Below are 13,413 nucleotides of genomic sequence, written 5' to 3'. Positions count from 1 at the left end.
ACAGAAATGCTGAGTACACTGGTTCTGCGTTGCAGAAGTTCTTGCAGAAGAGAGGGATACGCCACACAGTTAATTCACCCCAGCAAGGGGGGGTGGCAGAGCTGAGGAGTGAAGCTCTGGTTAAGGCTGCACAGGTGATGCTGAAAGAAGCCAGGTTGCCTCCTGAGTTTTGGCTGGAGGCTACTAGGGCTGTGTCATTCACCTGGAATCGGGTCTACAATTCACTGGTAGGTGACACACCGTTTTCTTTGTTAAATGGCCGCAAACCCCAGGTTCACTTTCTGCGGACTTTTGGGACTCCTGCGCTTGTCGCTTTGCCTAAGGCTTTGCAAGGGCCAGATGGAGCCAAAGTCCAGAAAATGATCTTCTGTGGGTATGAGCCAGATGCCCGTGCATGGCGTTTTGCCTACCCGTCAGGTGATCAGAGTAAGGTGCTGATCAGTAAACACGCTGAGTTCTTAGAGGAGGAGGTAAAGTCAAAGACTCCTGTCAGGCGTGATGTTCTCTCAGATTGTCTCTCTGACCCAGAAGACAGTTCTGATGAGGCAGAGGAAGAAGGGGCTGAGGCTGCTGATGACGACCAGGTCACTGACCAGGGTCAGGAGCAGGATAGGGCATCTCCACAAGCTGTTAAGAGACTGCCCAAGAGTACGCCTAGTTCTCCTGTGAGTGTAATGGAGAGGATTCGAAGACGCTTTAAGTCAGAGGGTGAGTTCCATGATGCAGAGGATACACCTGCTGATCAAAGTGAGTCAGGGGGAACACCTGAGTTTGTGCCTAGGAGGTCCAGTCGCACAACTAAGGGTATCCCACCAGAGAGGTATCAAGCCACAGGTGCGTGGGTAAGTTTCGCACAGTGCGATTCTGAGAGCTGTGAGGTGGTTCCACAAATGCCAAACAGGTTTGCCAAGGGAGGGCACAAGGCATTGGGGAAGGGATCGATCTCACAAGGTGTTACTGAAGATGTTGCACAGGTACCACGCAGGGACACAAGGGGGGGTGTGATGGTTCAGAATTTATCTGGTTAAATTCCCCTGGTGTGTGTCACCTGCTAACGTCAGCTTACAGAAGCTGGGCGGAGACAGAAGCTTTTAGAAGCTAAGAAGGAGGAGTTTTTCCCTGTACTTTCACTTCTTCCCTCTGTGTATCTGTGAGGGAGACATGGCTGAAAGAAGCCCTGGACTTTGTTTGCTGTAATGTTTTAATAAAGAGCTGTAAATAGACGAACCTGTCTGTGTATGCTTGCATCGAAGCAAGACTGCTTTACACCGCTGTTCAACTCTGCTAAGCTGTGACCTGAAGGGAGCAACAGTGGCGCAGCTGTGAAGAAGTGTGCCGGACCCGTTATAAACTGCTGATTGACGATCATAAAGTAATCAGGTGTCACGGCAGATCGATTGATATCCCCAGAGGGAAGACACGAGATTGTGGATCAGGATTGCCAAATAACAATTTCTTCTTGTTGTTGTTATTTCTTACCCAGGATGGGGGGAGTGGGGGGTTACTGGCATGTTTTTGTTCTGGCTTTCATTACGTATTTAGTGTTTTTATCTCGTATTTTTATGCTGTGAACCGCCCTGATACCGGGTGATGGGGTGGCTTACAAATTTAATAAATAATAATGAAATAATTCATCCTAAGGCCCAAGAGCAGGTCATAGCAATTAAAAAATTCGATATTAAAACGAGTTTAAAACAAATGACCGCCACAGTAATTGGTCGGGTCCTGAAAATGCAACTCTCAGGTGTCGGGGCCGGGGAAAAGAGGCGTGTCTTTGGCTTATGATGGAAATTATGCAAGGAAGTTGCCAAGCGCACCTTTGTGGGGAAAGAATTCCACCTGTGCCAGAGATTGCATTCTCCCAGGCCACCCCCACCAGCTTGCGCCTGAGAGTGGAGAAACTACTAAGAGGGTCCCCCCTCTGCTGATCTTAACACCCGGGAGGTTCTGTAGGTGAGTAGCAGTAGGTAGGCAGAAGCTAAAATTCTTATATTAAATTGAACTCCCTGTGCCAGCAAAATCTTTGGGTTATGAGTCAGCTGCAGGGAGGTTCCTTGGCCCTTCCAAGTCTGACGAACAACAGTGGAAACATCATCTTCCTCTCGCCCCCTTCTCCTCAATAAACTACAGCAGAATCGTAGAGCTGGAAGGGACCCCACCGGTCATCTAGTCCAACCCCCTGCAATGCGGGAATCACAAAGAATTCCTAGGCACCCGACTTCTGTTAAAAGGCTTCCCATTCTGAAACGGACTTCCTTAACGGCCTTCCTAAAGGGCTCCTACCTTCCGGCTAGGCTTGTTGGGTATAAAGATACGTGGTTTTTCCAGTTTCGAAATTTTCTTCCGAACCATTTTAATCCCCAGCTTGTTCTGAAGGAAACTGGTGAGTAAAGGTGGGTCACCTGGAAAGGAAGGGAAGAAAAGGAAGGGAATCATCATTAAGCAACTGCGTGGTCTATGTTGCATAGATTAGCTTCATTTCCACGATGCATTTCAGCTAGCAACAAAGAGGAACCACAAGGCAGCACAGAGAGTGGAGGCAGCTGCAGCAGTGCTGTGCAGACTTGGGACTAAAAATCTGCACCCGGGTGCTCCAAATTCTATGAATTCTGCAACCTACATAAAATGTGTTGATTGAGGCAACGTAATTTTTTTCTGATGACTTTGCCCTCTTTATTCTGGCTCTCCTGGTCACAGGAAGAGGTGAGATCTGCAGAGCACAGAAAATCTAATTTAGGCACCTTCTGGTTTTTAAGGTTTCACAGCAGGCATTTTCATGCCTTATAACCACAGGGACGTGAGTGGCGCTGTAGGTTAAACCACAGAGCCTAGGACTTGCCAATCAGAAGGTCAGCGGTTCGAATCCTCGCGACGGGGTGAGCTCCCGTTGCTCTGTCCCTGCTCCTGCCAACCTAGCAGTTCGAAAGCACGTCAAAGTGCAAGTAGATCAATAGGTACCGCTCCGACGGGAAGGTAAACTGCGTTTCCGTGTGCTGCTCTGCTTCACCAGAAGCGGCTTAGTCCTGCTGGCCACATGACCCGGAAGCTGTACACCAGCTCCCTCGGCCAATAAAGCGAGATGAGTGCCACAGCCCCAGAGTTGGTCACGACTGGACCTAATGGCCAGGGGCCCCTTTACCTAACCACAGGGACTAGAAACTTTTTGCTGGCCACACCCATAACCACCGGGACTAGAAAATGGTTGCTGCTGTTCTTGTTTTACCGCTGCGCGATGTGGTGAAAGGGTTGCCGTGGAACGTCAGCTCAGTCAGCGATGGGAAAAGAGCCACGGCTAACAAATCTTCCTCATGTTCGATCTGCAAATCAGAACACAGCAGTGCTTTCAGGCTGAGAGGCGACTGTCTGTCTTGGCTGAGAAAAGGAGCCAGCATTAAAAGGACCGTTAAGATTTAGGCTTAGGAAGGAGGCAGGTGCATTGGGGCTACCCCACTTGACACAATCTATCCATCAATCAATCAATCAATCAATCAATCAATCAATCAATCAATCAATCAATTAATTCCTGGTCATAGAAAATGCACCCAGCATCAAGGAAACAATTCTGAAGATAATGCAGATATTGTATTTAACCTCAGGTAAACATCCATATGCACATAAACATACTCCACTGATGTGCTGGTGAGCATGTGGGGACAGAGGCAGCTATAGACACCTGTGGTGGACATGCACAAAAGTGGCAAATTGGGGGGAACAAGTGTTTAATGCAGTAAGTAAAATTACTCATCAGCATATCATGAAGTCTCCAGTGCCTACGCTACAGAGCCTGTATTTAAACGATGACTGAAATCAGGGCTTGGTATATGAAATCAGGGCTTTTATTTAGCAGCAGTGCATAGGGTTATAGCCACATTCAGAAGAGACTTAAAGGGTGCACATTTGAACACTTGGTACAAGGGAGGGTGGTGTATTGCCCTGAGGGGAAAATTGCCTCACAAATTAAGACTGGCAGGGGGAAGAAAGCAGAGAGGTGCCTCTGCTGGAACTTCATTTCATTCACATATTATCCATGAAACCGAAGACCAGAAACAAAGGCAACTTGTGGGTCACTTCATAAGAACATGTTTTACAGATGGATAGATACTATTTTAAGTTGTGGTGCATGTATAGGAATACAGGCCTTCGTAATATATACATTCCAAAAGAATATTTTAATATTCTTTTGGAAGCCGCTCAGAGTGGCTGGGAAAACCCAGCCAGATGGGCGGGGTATAAATAATAAATTATTATTATTATTGGGGGGGGTTCTTTTGAAGAAAGAAAGAAAGAAAGAAAGAAAGAAAGAAAGAAAGAACGATTGCATGTCAGGGAGAAGGGTTCTAGATTTCAGTCTGGAAGGTTGTTTTTTGGGGGGTGTTTTTTAAGAAGAAGAATGATGGGCAACTCTGAAGTGCCACAGAGATTTGCCACCTCTGTGAGAACTTGTTCTTAGTGGTGGCGTCTGAGTGTTGTCATAATATTTTCTAGGCATGGTAGAGCATCTTCTTAGCATGCAAAGGTGTTTCCTGCCCCACCCCATACTGAGTGTGGTCTCCTCTGCCACCAGAAGTACCTGCCAGGGAGGGGCTTTGAAGCCTGAGGTCCTCTAGACACCTGAAAGAGCGTCTCCACTCCCATCGTTCAGCCCGGACACTGAGGTCCAGCTCTGAGGGCCTGAAAGACCTACACTGGCTCCCAGTATGTTTCCAAGCACAATTCAAAGTGCTGGTGCTGACCTTTAAAGCCCTAAATGGCCTCGGTCCAGTATATCTGAAGGAGCATCTCCACCCCCATCCTCGTATGACAGTTGCTTATGCCATCTCAATTTGGGGGACTTTTGCCAACCTATCTCACCTGGAGGTCATTCAAAATCAGTTTTTAAGAGGGATATTGAAACTGCCCAACTGTGTAAGTAATACAGCGTTACGCATGGAACTTAATATTGTATCCCTGGAAAATGCTCTGTGGAAGCACATACTTTGTCACTGGTTATCTCTATGGCACAATCTCCCAAACTTGTACTTGATACAATGTATGTGGAGAGATGATTTCCAGAGCCCATGGGTAAAAAATTTACAGCTGAAAATAACGGCAATGGGAATCTCCCCATCCAAATTACTAGAGCAGGACATAGTTCCAGCTAAAAGAACAGTAACCTGTAAGCTAGAGGAGATGGACTTGCAGCAGAAAATGATCTTGGGCAATGGTACCTGCTCACCTCTAAATCTTGGTTTATTACCCCTCTTAAGGCTCCCAAACTATTTGAATTCTTTAACTTCCTCAGCTCATAGATATGCCTTTGTAAAGGCAAGATTCAACACCTTCCCATCGAACGTGCTGAGAAATAGATTCTCCAATGGACAGATATCGCTCTTATGTGATTGTAATTGTGGGGCACCGGAATCGTTGCATCACATAATTCTTGATTGTGCTTTTCACTTATTGGCTAGGAGCAAGTTTCTTGCTCAATATCTTAAGGGAATTGCCGATGATACGACTGAAGCCAAACTGAGATATCTATTAAATGATGATGACCCCCTAAGATCACTCATGGTTGCCAGATTCTTGATCAGCGTCCTATCCCTAAAGAAGAGAAACGGACTCCTGTGTGGCTCGGATAATCCCTTTAAACCATGATCTATGTTTTAGGATGTAATTAGGTGATATCACCATTGATGTCTTCTATTAATTTATGAGCAGAGGGCGATGTTTATGCTACAAATTTGTTGTAATGTATGATGTTGGTCTTTTGTTTTTGTTTTGCTTTGGTTCTTGTCTGTTTTTTTGTAAGTTTTGGCGGTTTTAAATTTGGAGGTTCAAGTACATTATGGTGGTATGGGAAACTGTCGTGTGACGGGCCAATGGCCGTAATAAAGATCAATCAATCAATCAATCAATCAAATCTCCACCCCCATCGTTCAGCCCGGACACAGAGGTCCAGCTCCAAGGGCCTTCTGGCGGTCCCCTCCCTGTGAGAAGTGAGGTTACAGGGAACCAGGCAGAGGGCCTTCTCGGTAGTGGCTCCCTCCCTGTGGAACGCCCTCCCATCAAGGAAATAAATAATCCCTGTGGAACGCCCTCCCATGTCAAGGAAATAAATAATCATCTGACTTTTAGAAGACACCTGAAGGCAGCCCTGTTTAGGGAAGTTTTTAATGTTTGAAGTTTTATTCTGTTTTCAGTTCTGTTGTGAGCCATCCAGAGTGGCTGGGGAAACCTAGCCAGATGGGCGAGGTATAAATAAAATTATGATGATGATGTTGAGGACTAGAAACCAGGTCCTCCAACGGGGCGATATAAGATTGTAGCAATTCCTAGACAAACCCGCCTCTACCATTTGTTGCAAAAGATCAGTGTGTCTCGTTAACAGTGGAAAAGGAAGGATCCAGTCACCTGGTTGTTGGCCAGGCTGAGAAACCTCAGCTCCGGTAGGGGAAGAGTGAACTCGGGGTTGAAACTGGCACAGGAGGCCTTAGAAGCGATCTGCGGCGAAGGAGAACTGTCCTGAAAGGAAGGCAGAGGAGAGGTGAGAAACAGAAACAGAAAGAGGACCTGCCCCAATGCATCATGGGTTGTCGTGATCCTCCCCCTTAGAATCTCTGCATATGGGTGTGTCAGTCTCTCCCTGGGACTGTCCAACTCCAGAAGGCATGTGGTGGCTCTGTGATGCCACCTGGCAATAACATATAATAATGATACCTTTATTGTCAATGTACAACCTGTGTACAATGAAATTAACCGAGCCTCCCCCCAAAAAACACTCAATCTCACTGCACTCTGTGTGCTTGTCGCACAACACGCCAACCCCAAAAGCCAGTTGCGCTATATTATTTTCCGTTCAGCAGCCTAACAGCCCACAGATAGAAACTGTTTTATAGCCTGTTGGTACAACTGATTATACTTCTATATCTCCTGCCCAAGGGTAGAAGATTAAAGAGGTGCTGGCCAGAGTGTGAATCATCCCTGAGAATTTTTCTCGCTCTCCTAAGGCATTGATCCTGTGCGATGTCATCTAGCTGGCTCAGGGGACAGCCCATGATATCATGTGCTGTGTTCACCACCCTCTGTAAAGATATGTGGGTAGTACCAGGCTTCGGGGAATCGGGTCCCTCCCCCAGCGGCAGTAAATAAGCAGATCAAACAAAAGGAGCGTTCTTACCAATTGAAAAAAGGTAAAGGACCCCTGACAGTTAAGTCCAGACACGAATGACTCCGGGGTTGCAGCGCTCATCTCGCTTTACTGGCCGAGGGAGCCGACGTTTGTCCACAGACAATATTTTCTGGGTCATGTGGCCAGCATGACTAAGCCACTTCTGGTGAAACCAGAGCAGCGCACAGAAACGCCGTTTACCTTCCCGCTGCAGCTGTACCTATTTATCTACTTGCACTGGTGTGCTTTCGATCAGAAGGTCGGTGGTTCGAATCCCTGTGACGGGGTGAGCTCTGGTTGCTTGGTCCCTGTTCCTGCCAACCTAGCAGTTCAAAAGCACATCAAAGTGCAAGTAGATAAATAGGTACCGCTCCAGCGGGAAGGTAAACAGCGTTTCCGTGCGCTGCTCTGGTTCGCCAGAAGCGGCTTAGTCATGCTGGTCACATGACCCAGAAGCTGTATGCCAGCTCCCTCGGCCAATAAAGCGAGATGAGCGCCACAACCTCAGAGTCGGCCACAAATGGACCTAACCGTCAGGGGTCCCTTTACCCTTTACCTAGAGCCAATGAGGATGACTTGAAAGAAAAGGAAAATCTCACCTGTGTAGGTAGGTCTGGGGACCAGGATGGAAAGATAACTTCTGTTTTTTGTAAAAATAAAATAGAGAAAGAGGAGTATCAGTATCAAGATGCTGAATACAGGGATAAACAAGACTAAGATGGCAGCCCTAACCATGGCTATATCCTATGAGATTCAGTGGGGCACTTCCAAAGAAACCGTGAGCTGTAACCAAGGGTTGTTCCTGACTTGCTGTTCATGGTTTGTTTTGGGGAGAAAAACTCTGAACTGCCTTGGCCCATCCAGCTCAGTTCTGTCTATTAGTGTTGTTGTTGTTGTTGTTGTTGTTGTTGTTGTTACCACCTTGCATTTCATTGCTCCCACACATACTGAAGAGCCTTCACTTTTCAATAAATTGATTAGATGGTCTTCCTTCTCTTCTCCTTACTAGGTCTGTCAGTTCTATCATTTGCACTGTCCCTAGCGTCTAATGTCAGAGTTAAGATTTTCACCCAATTAATAGCCATACGAGTGGCTATCAATACCGCATTGGCCCGAATATAAGCCTCACTTTCCCGCCCAAATACTGACCGTGGAAAAAGTGTGGCTTAAATTTGAGACTTTACAAAAATTGGCTTTTACGATATTGCTGCTGAAAAAGACATACAGTAAAATGGAACAGGTTTGAGTGCCTGCGGAATTTTAAGGGAGCAGCTTATATTCAGGTATTGTCTTTTTTTCTCTCCCCCCCCCCCCCGCCTTGAATTTTAAAGGTGTGGCTTATATTCGGGTGCGGCTTATATTTGGGCCAATACGGTAAATAATAATAATAATAATAATAATAATAATAATAATAATAATAATAATAATAATAAATTTATATCCCGCCCTCCCCAGCCGAAGCCGGGTTCAGAGCGGCTAACAACAGTAAAATGATACAACATTCTAAAATCATTTCATTATAAAATAGGTTCAAATCAGATTAATGGCAACCATTGGGCTAGAGTTCTGTGAGGATTGCCAAAATGTACTGTCAGTTCTCTTATCTTCTGATAAAACCTGGTCCTTAAGTTAAAATTTTATGCTGTTAATAAATGGCTTATTTTTTGTTTCCTAGGCTTGGTTCGCTTCTTTCACCATTGCACTACAAAGGAATAATATATAATTATGGCCCACCAGTCCTGTCTGGGTCCTTGCTGTTTTGGAAGACAATATACTCCGGCTGCCCACCACCAGCCGGAGACTTATCCTGGCGGATCTGTTTCCCAGCACTCTTGCGGCTGCGCAATCCTTCCCTGATACCCGACTTGGCGGATAAAGGATGGATGGAGAATCGGCCGCTGTCCAAGTGGTGGAGATATGGCACCTCTCGGATTCCGTTTCTGTCCAAGTTTAACTGCTTCAGGCTGAAATGGAAACAAAGAGGCCAGTGGTAAGGCCAAGGTTTGCAGAACTCCTGCAGGGCAAGGCGCAAGACTGTTTTCCAATCATTACAATATAATATTATTGCTAAATTTATTGGTCACTTTTTGCCACGTGACTTACAAGACGACTTACCTAAAAAATAATCATATATGAAAACTTGGGGTGGGTGGGGAATACAGTACAGTGGAACCTCGGGTTACATACGCTTCAGGTTACATACGCTTCAGGTTACAGACTCTGCTAACCCAGAAATATTACCTCGGGTTAAGAACTTTGCTTCAGGATGAGAACAGAAATCATGCAGCGGCGGTGAGGCGGCAGCAGGAGGCCCCATTAGCTAAAGTGGTGCTTCAGGTTAAGAACAGTTTCAGGTTAAGAACAGACCTCCAGAATGAATTAAGTTCTTAACCCGAGGTACCACTGTAATACATCCCACGCTCTGTAAAATGCCATAGATAGTTAAAAACCAAAGAAAGGCCAGGTTAACAAGGAACTGTTTTGCCTCTTGCCTGAAAATAGATAACAATGGTGCCAGGAGAGACACCCTGGGGAGAGCATAAGGGTCAGACTGAGTCCAAACCAACGGCCAGGCGGAACAGCTCTGTCTTGCAGGCCCTGCGGAAAGATGTCAAGTCCCGCGGGGCCCTGGTCTCTCGTGACAGAGCGTTCCACCAAGTCGGGGCCAGTACTGAAAAGGCCCTGGCCCTAGCTGAGACCAATCTAACCACCTTGCAACTTGAGACCTCCAAAGTGTTGTCATTTGTGGACCTTAAGGTCCTCCGCGGGGCATACCAGAAGAGGCGGTCTCGCAGGTAGACCTGAAGGAGCGTCTCCACCCCCATCGTTCAGCCCAGACACTGAGGTCCAGCTCCAAGGGTCTTCTGGCAGTTCCCTCACTGTGAGAAGCGAGGTTTGAAGGAACCAGGCAGAGGGCCTTCTCGGTGGTGGCACCCACCCTGTGGAATGCCCTCCCATCAGACATCAAGGAAATAAACAACTATCTGACGTTTAGAAGATATCTGAAGGCAGCCCTGTTTAGGGAAATTTCTAATGTTTGATGTTTTATCGTGTTTTTCATATTCTGTTGGGAGCTGCCCCGAGTGGCTGGGGAAATCCAGCCAGATGGGCAGGGTATAAGTAAAAAATTATTATTATTACATTATTATAGCAAGCACAGGAGGTCTTCCTTACCTGCGGAGGTTGGCGAGGCTGACAAATATGTTGGCATGGGAGAGGCGGTTGTCGTCCAAGAGCAAGACTTCCAGAGCTGGGAACCTTGGGGAGCTCTCACTGCCAAGGGAAACATACAGTGACTTTGGCTGTGCCACATCACTCAGGAAAAGGCAAAAGGGGAGAGAAGGGTGCAGTGTAAGACTTTGACAGAGAAAGGAAGAGATGTGGAGCCCTCGAGGTGCTGCTGAACTACAACTCCCATCATCCCCCAGCTAGCAGATCCTGTGGTTGGAGGTGATGAGAATCGCCCTGATCTGGCCACAGTGATCCATGTGACGGTCACCTCCAGGCTTGACTGCTGTATTTTGCTCTACGCGGGGCTGCCCTTGAAGCTGTCCCAGAAACTCCAGCGGGTGCAGAATGCTGCAGCAAGGCTCCTTACGGGGTCCCTGCCATGGGAGCATATTCATCCAGTGCTTTTCCAGCTGCACTGGCTCCCGGTGGAGTACAGGGTCAGGTTCAAGGTGCTGCTTTTGACCTTTAAAGCCCTTCACGGCCTAGGACCCTCGTATGTACGGGACCGCCTCTCCCGGTATGTCCCGCGGAGGACCTTAAGGTCCATAAATAGCAACACCCTAGTGGTCCCAGGCCCTAAGGAAGTTAGATTAGCTTCAACCAGAGCCAGGGCCTTTTCAACACTGGCTCCGGTCTGGTGGAACGCTCTGCCTCATGAGACCAGGGCCCTGCAGGATCTGATTTCTTTCCGCAGGGCCTGTAAGACAGAGTTGTTCCGTCTGGCCTTTGGCTTGGAGCCAATTTGATTCCCTCCCCCCTTTCTTTTTCCTTTCTCCTCCTGTGAGGAGGAGGAGGAGGGGCTGCATTTTAATATTTAATGTTTGAATATTTTAATGTTGTATTTTAATCTTGTTTTTAAGTTGTATTCATTGTATTCATTCAACTTGTTTTTATTATTGATTGTTAGCCGCCCTGAACCCGGCCTTGGCTGGGGAGGGCGGGGTATAAATAAAAATTATTATTATTATTAATGCACCACGTTGGCTTTCCCTGATCTACAGGTTCCACAAACCCCACGCGACCCGACCTCCCCCCCCAACAAATAAAAACTCTTCCTCTCCCCGTGAGCTTACCTCTCAGGGGCAGCCAGGTCGAGGGGAAGCGAAGTGAGCCCATTGGCGGTGAGATGGAGGGCTTTTAAGTGTGACAAAACTCCCAGGGCTCGGACGTCCTCAGGAGAAAGGTTGTTGTATGAGAGATCCAAGACCTGGAGCAGAGGCAAAGCAGGCAGTTCCATGGCTGAGGAAGAACCAGCGTCAAATCTAACCCAGCCACAGCAGGAAGAACGACACTGTGAGATGTTTTTATTGCCAATGGCTTTGGGGGTGAAATAAAAAATTTAAGGTCTTATATGTAAAATAAATGTTCATAAACGTACCAAGCAAACACGTACATAAATATCCGTATTTTTCGCTCTATAGGATGCACTTTTTCCCCTCCAAAAATGAAGGGGAAATGTGTGTGTGTCCTATGGAGCGAATGCAGGCTTTTGCTGAAGCCTGGAGAGTGAGAGGGGTCAGTGCACATCGACCCTTCTTGCTCTCCAGGCTTCAGGAAGCTATCCGCAAGCGTGGCAGGGGTGCCCGCCGGGCTCTGAAGGCTTGTGGATAGCAGCCTGCAGCCTGAAGGCCGGGGAGCGCAGCGCTGTGCACCCTGTCCTTCGGGCAGCTATCCACAAGCCTTGGGAGCCCGGTGGGAGTTCCTGCCGGGCTCCCAAGGCTTGCGGATAGCAGCCTGCAGTCTGAAGCCAGGGGAGCCCGCTGGGCTCAGAAGGCTTGCAGATAGCAGCAAGCTCCGGGAGCGAAGGTGAGGTTGCGCGCAACCTCGCCCCCGCTCCCGGACCCGTTCTGGCGGCTGGGGTCGGGGGAAGCTCGGGCTTCCCCCGCCCCAGCCCCACAGCAAAAAAGGAAGCCCCAAAGAGCAAAGAAGCCAAGACAGCGAGCGGGAAATTTTTTTCTTTATTCCCCCCCCCAAAAAAAAACCCCTAGGTGCGCCCTATGGTCTGGTGCACCCTATAGAGCGAAAAATATGGTATATAATCCACATGTATGAAGCAGTACGCAACCCAGTTGCCAGTTGCTTCGCCAGGCATCCTGGGTCGTAAAAGATAGTAGGCAGTTTCTCTGATGTACCCTTCCTTGGTTTTGTTAATCTTAGGGCCTGGAAATAGTTTCACAGGAAGGTGATAAAGATCCCTATCTCCTTGCCATCCTTCCTCTCGTGTTTATTGCTTGCTTATGACTTCTGGGGTTGCTGAATGCATTCCTGCTTTTTAGTCCTGTTTTATTTACCCTAGAAGTATACATGCTTAAATTAGCTTTTGTAGTGTAACTTTGTCCCCACGTGGAACAGAGGAAATCTGATTGGTTCTTACGAACACTGTGTAAAAAGTTCTTTTGTGAATAAAACGACCTGGGCTGAGGGGTGGAGAGGAATTATTATACCCACTCCTCCCAGAGTCTTGCTGGTCAAGCCTCTGGGTGTATTTTATTAATCAGAGTCCAATCCTTCCTTGCTTTGGGAATGCCACAACAAGGAATGGACCCGGGACATTCTGTAGGCAAAGCCGCTGCTCTTCCAGTGAGTTCCAGGCCCTTTCCCTACATGCCACGAGAAGCTAGCCCCTTAAGCTCTATCAGTCACCCCTCTGACTTACTTCCAAGTGTGGAAAGTCCCCGGCGTTGACTTTTAGATTCCTTAGGCCGTTCAAGGAGAGTTCCAGTTCCCGGAGCCCAGGAAATGTACGGAAAGCGTCTGAATGGGTGATAAAAGGGAAGGCAACATCAACCGAAAGAATCAGTGCCGATTGTTTTGGATTACTGGGCCCAAAGCATGTGAATGGTATAGCCGCCACCCCCCATTTAGGACTCCCCAGGTGTGCATGTTCTTTTAGGCAGCACTGAGTCTCCAAAAAAGGGAACCACACACACTTTCTAAGCAGTTGGAGGGCCAGCTCAAGGCATTTTGCTGCCCGAAGCAAAGGACAAGCCGGCTGAATCTCACTTCAACACTCGGAAAGGGGAAAGGTCCTCCAG

General features: G+C 47.6%; 1 protein-coding gene and 1 long non-coding RNA gene across 3 annotated transcripts in view; both read right to left on the bottom strand.

Moving 5' to 3' along the window:
- The window catches only part of LOC309369379, a 161,346-nt gene that overhangs the window by 51,674 nt on the left and 96,259 nt on the right, over positions 1-13,413 (bottom strand). The gene's annotated exons all lie outside the window — the stretch shown is intronic.
- The window catches only part of XRRA1 (X-ray radiation resistance associated 1), a 42,254-nt gene that overhangs the window by 11,026 nt on the left and 17,815 nt on the right, over positions 1-13,413 (bottom strand). Inside the window, exons 6-13 of the mRNA XM_081909586.1 lie at positions 13,035-13,132; positions 11,452-11,585; positions 10,322-10,420; positions 8,882-9,111; positions 7,747-7,787; positions 6,391-6,501; positions 3,224-3,317; positions 2,284-2,402 (exon numbers count right to left, since the gene is read on the bottom strand). Coding sequence (XP_081765712.1) covers positions 2,284-2,402; positions 3,224-3,317; positions 6,391-6,501; positions 7,747-7,787; positions 8,882-9,111; positions 10,322-10,420; positions 11,452-11,585; positions 13,035-13,132 — 926 coding nt within the window. The remainder of the gene's footprint in view (positions 1-2,283; positions 2,403-3,223; positions 3,318-6,390; positions 6,502-7,746; positions 7,788-8,881; positions 9,112-10,321; positions 10,421-11,451; positions 11,586-13,034; positions 13,133-13,413) is intronic.

The sequence above is a fragment of the Podarcis melisellensis genome (assembly GCF_964234715.1).
Source record: "Podarcis melisellensis genome assembly, chromosome: 4".
NCBI classification, from domain to species: domain Eukaryota; kingdom Metazoa; phylum Chordata; class Lepidosauria; order Squamata; family Lacertidae; genus Podarcis; species Podarcis melisellensis.
The sequence above is the reverse complement of the archived record's forward strand: the minus strand, read 5'-3'. Positions and strand labels throughout refer to the sequence as shown.